Below are 5,000 nucleotides of genomic sequence, written 5' to 3'. Positions count from 1 at the left end.
AGTCTGAGGCCAAAAATGTATTGAGTCTCAGTAACGTCTGAGGACAAAGTTTACTGAGTCCGGGTCAAGTCTGAGGCCAAAATTAATTGAGCCTGAGCAAAGTCGGAGGCCAAAGTTTACGGAGTCCGAGTGAAGTCTGAGGCCAAAGTTTACTGAATCAGAGTCAAGTCTGCAGCAAAAGTTTATTGGGTCCGAGTTAAGTCTGAGGCCAAAATGTATTGAGGCCGAGTCAAGTCTGAAGCCAAAGTTTACTAGGTCTGAGTTAAGTCTGAGGCCAAAATGTATTGAGAAAGTCAAGTCTGAGACCAAAGTTTACTGAGTCCGAGTTTAGTCTGAGGCCAAATGTATTGAGGCAGAGTCAAGTCTGAGGCCAAAGTTTACTAGGTCCGAGTCAAGTCTGAGGCGAATGTTCACTGAGTCCGAGTCAAGTATGAGGCCAAAATTTAGTGAATCAGAGTCAAGTCTGAGGCCAAAGTTTACTCAGTCCGAGTCAAGTCTGAGGCCAAAAATGTATTGAGTCTCAGTAACGTCTGAGGCCAAAGTTTACTGAGTCCGGGTCAAGTCTGAGGCCAAAATTAATTGAGCCTGAGCAAAGTCGGAGGCCAAAGTTTACGGAGTCCGAGTGAAGTCTGAGGCCAAAGTTTACTGAATCCGAGTCAAGTCTGCAGCAAAAGTTTATTTGGTCCGAGTTAAGTCTGAGGCCAAAATGTATTGAGGCCGAGTCAAGTCTGAAGCCAAAGTTTACTAGGTCTGAGTTAAGTCTGAGGCCAAAATGTATTGAGAAAGTCAAGTCTGAGACCAAAGTTTACTGAGTCCGAGTTTAGTCTGAGGCCAAATGTATTGAGGCAGAGTCAAGTCTGAGGCCAAAGTTTACTAGGTCCGAGTCAAGTCTGAGGCGAATGATCACTGAGTCCGAGTCAAGTATGAGGCCAAAATTTAGTGAATCAGAGTCAAGTCTGAGGCCAAAGTTTACTCAGTCCGAGTCAAGTCTGAGGCCAAAAATGTATTGAGTCTCAGTAACGTCTGAGGCCAAAGTTTACTGAGTCCGGGTCAAGTCTGAGGCCAAAATGTATTGAGTCTCAGTAAAGTCTGAGTCCAAAGTTTACTGAATCCAGGTCAAGTCTGAGGCCAAAGATTACTGAGGCCGAGTCAAGTCTGAGGCCAAAGTTTCCTGAGCTCGAGTCAAGTCTGAGGCCAAAGTTTACTGGGTCTGAGTCAAGTCTCAGGCCAAAGTTTATTGAGCCTGAGTCAAGTCTGAGGCCAAAGTTTACTGGGTCTGAGTCAAGTCTCAGGCCAAAGTTTATTGAGCCTGAGTCAAGTCTGAGGCCAAAATGTATTGAGTCCGAGTCAAGTCTGAGGCCAAAGTTACCTGAACCTGACTCAAGTCTGAGGTCAAAGTTTACTTAGTCTGAGTCAAGTCTGAGGCCAAAGTTCATTGAGTCTGAGTCAAGTCCAACTTGAGACCAAAGGGGTTCAAGAGGCTGAAACTGGGGTGAAGACCTTCACCAGTACAGTCATAGTCAACACCGTGACTGTAGCTCCACTTACCTCATTACCTCACCCACGTTCTACATCTATTTTAAACACCTTAAAGGCAAATTGCAGCTTTGGACTCGACGGGCTGGAAATAATGAGTCTGCATCATCCAAAACCAAATCCGAGTCCATACTTGAGTATTACAGCCCTGATGGAAACTTCAGATGTGTAGAGGATCTATGTTCCTGCCTTCTTGATGGATTTCTTAAAATATATATTAAGCTACCTAAGGCCCTACTGAGCCCAGGCGGAGGGTTTGACCCTTAAACAACTCTTTCATTGAATGTATTTGAATTTGCTTGTCCAAGTGTTTCCCAATTGACTCGTTCTCAGTGACTTTGTGTTTTTTTTTTGTTTTTTTGGGCCACTGTAGGTTGACGTTAAAGGCATTTCTTTTGAAGGAAGGGTCGGGGGCAAAAGTCTGAGTTTGTTTACATTGTTTACAAAATGTACATTCCTTAAATTTTGTTTAGTGCAGCTTTAACCAACCATCACTGACTCTCCTCTTGAAGACGCAGTCGTTGTCGTGCACGGGAGGTTGCTTATTGCCATTACGGTATTCGATGGAAACACATCGACTGTCTGCCGTTTCACAAGTTTTGGGAAATGTCAGCAGAAATTTGGAGGGAAACTGAACCAGCATGTGAACCTGCAGTGGACTCGCGTGCAATTCCTGCTATCTGCACCAGCGTTTGGCTGCATGCCGGGAGCCTCACCGTGACACCAAACCCGTTCCGATGCCAAATTGGCCTCATTTCCATCATGTCTACGCCCTGAACTCCATGCGACAGCGTGTACTTTAAACTGTATACTTTAAAACAAACAAGTAATGGAGAAAAACAATAAAGGGCAAACGATGATGAGCAACTGTCAACAAATAACGACGGCCATCATTAAACTGCATTGCGACGCTTGTGGCTGGAGCCTATTCTCCAAGGGAGCCGGAGGAAGCCAAGAATAAATTGTCTGTCTGTAGTCATTTGAATGCAACATTTAGCCGTGATTTATGTGAAGGCAGAAAAGCATTATGAGGAAACATTTTCCAAGTGCAACAGCTTGCAGCAATTTACGTTATATGGGGGGAAAACCACTGAAACAAATATTTGACTGGCCTCCATAATGAAATGGATATATTTATACCCATCGAATTGAGTCAAAGGGCCTGAAACAAACGCACGGCCCCACCAAAGCACCGTTCCGTGTTCTTGTCGTAAATATTTTACCGATGCTACTTGGAGGGGGCTTGGAACGAAAGTTATTAGGGCCGTAACTCTCCTCGGAGGGAGTGGAGATGTGGAGATAATCCACATGAAGAGGAGGAAGACCCGGCATTGTGTTTGTATTAGCGGCCCTTGTCCCGGCGCTAACCAGATTTGATAGTTTCACCAATTAGCCCCTGATTTGTTCCAGTGGAGATGAGCGGCGCTGAGAGGGATTCATCCTTCTGCCGTCGCTCCTCGATGAATTGATTGTGTTCGCCTTTAACCTCCTGCCAGGGTGCATATCTTTATTCCATAAATCAATAAAGGGCTCACTATGAAATCCAAAACCCATGAAAATGTATTTGCTGCCAGCGTCTCCCTGCGAGTTCTCCACATGTGGAGTTCCATTCCAGAGTGGCATTTTAAGGAGCGAGACTGAAAAACAGACTGTTAATCAGGGGATTGTAGTGGTGAAGTAATAATGTACATTATGGGATGGTACTGTACCGTGACTCCTAAAACGGATTAAGTATGTTGGTTTATATATTAACTTGTGGATATTTTGTGGATTTTTTTTTTAAAGGAGGGATGTAATTCTGCATTCCAATGTCAAAAATGTCAAAGTCAAAACTCAAAGAAACTCGACCTCCTTAGGAAGTTGCAAAGGAACGGCCAGCCATTCGGAATTCCAAGTCAGGGCAGATCGCTTGGACAAAGATTTAACAAGAAGATGGAGCTCATGTCATGGTAACATGGCAACATGGCAGCACATGGCAGCACATGGCAACGTGGCGGCACATGGCAACATGACAACATGGCGGCACATGGCAACATGACAACATGGCAGCACATGGCAACATGGCAACATGGCAGCACATGGCAGCACATGGCAACATGGCGGCAAATGGCAACATGGCGAAACATGGTATCATGGCAACATGGCAGCACATGGAAACATGTATGGCTTTGGTCTAACTTGGAAAGTCTCTTGTAGTTCGTTTTATCTCATATCTAGATACTTGTAGAATTCTTGGCCCTGAGTGGCGGCTGCCACATGCGCCTCGAGAAGAGTCAGCGAACGAGGATCTTGAACCAGGATTCGTGAGTCACGGGCCACGCACGCACATCGACCCGAGCGAGCCCCACCCACAGCTCAGAACCGACTCTTCCTTCTCAAACACGCGAACGAAGAGACGCAAAATTGAAAGAATCGTTGAAGCACGTTTAGCGCCGAAGTGGGGACCGCCGACCCGGGAACGACCGGTTTCCGACTTCCGGCGGGGCGCCGCAGCATGGATCCTTGGAATTAGGCGTTGCATTATCACAGCTGCGCTGCGCAGTCACGACGTTTTTCAGCCCCGACACGCAGCGAGCGCACACGACACAGGATGCGGCGTCTGCGTTTGCAGCTCCCTAATTGAAATGTCACACAGAAAATATTTTAACAGCTTCCAATTGGGAGCTGACTGTGCCCGTACGACCGCTCCTTTACAGCGAGGCCGAGACTTACTGGCACGAGGCGGAGAATTCCTCCACAGCTAAATTAGAGAAGGGGGAGGCGGGGGAAGAGGGTGAGCCTGTGGTGGTCCCTCACCACCACACCCCACACTAATCTGCGTCTCTCCAAATCAATGCCAAATGCTGCGTCGTTTTTTGGGGGTTTTTTTGCTGGTTTTTTTTTTTGTTTTTTTGTTTTTTTCTTTTTACAGGTTGTTGATCGCGAACGAGACAGGAAGGAAGTTTTTGTTTCCAATGAGAGCCTTCAATTTGAGTTTTTTCTTCTTCTTTTTTTTTTTTTTTTTTTTTTTTTTTTTTTACTGCCGTCGCGTCACATTCTATCTCCCCCACTTACACACAGCAACTCTCACAATTACCAGCTCTTTCATGTGTCCCAGCCAGCGGTTGGTTGGGAAGAAGGGCCAATTGCTTATAATTAAGAGGTATTTGTTTGAGTGCTGCAGTGTGCGTAATTCTTTATGCACATGGCCCTCTTAACGTCACATTAGCGGTTCAGTGTGCCCAAATTTCCGGTCCAAATAACCTGGATCTTTTTTTTTTTTCGATTTGCTGTTGTTGTATTTTTTTGTTTACTTTATCTTCATTTTATGACAGTTGTATCTGTCAGGGGGCAAAGTATAGGTTACTAATGGTGGAATAAGGGGGATTAATGGATTTTATCTTATTTTTATGGCGATTCCAAACTTATTTAAAAAAAAAAAACGATGAAAAGGTCTGAAAAGCCCTTTTTTGCTGCAGTTTTAA

The 5,000-nt window shown here is 45.2% G+C and overlaps 1 protein-coding gene across 1 annotated transcript in view; it reads left to right on the top strand.

The window, feature by feature from the left end:
• Nucleotides 1-4,350, top strand: part of caly (calcyon neuron-specific vesicular protein) — a gene marked incomplete at both ends in the record, with an annotated part of 18,035 nt that extends 13,685 nt beyond the window's left edge. Inside the window, one exon of the mRNA XM_079998902.1 lies at nucleotides 4,233-4,350. Coding sequence (XP_079855028.1) covers nucleotides 4,233-4,350 — 118 coding nt within the window. The remainder of the gene's footprint in view (nucleotides 1-4,232) is intronic.
• Nucleotides 4,351-5,000: the final 650 nt, after the last annotated feature.

Source organism: Zeus faber (assembly GCF_960531495.2).
Source record: "Zeus faber genome assembly, chromosome: 4".
NCBI classification, from domain to species: domain Eukaryota; kingdom Metazoa; phylum Chordata; class Actinopteri; order Zeiformes; family Zeidae; genus Zeus; species Zeus faber.
Note: the sequence above shows the minus strand (reverse complement) of the source record. Positions and strands in the feature narration are given on the sequence as shown.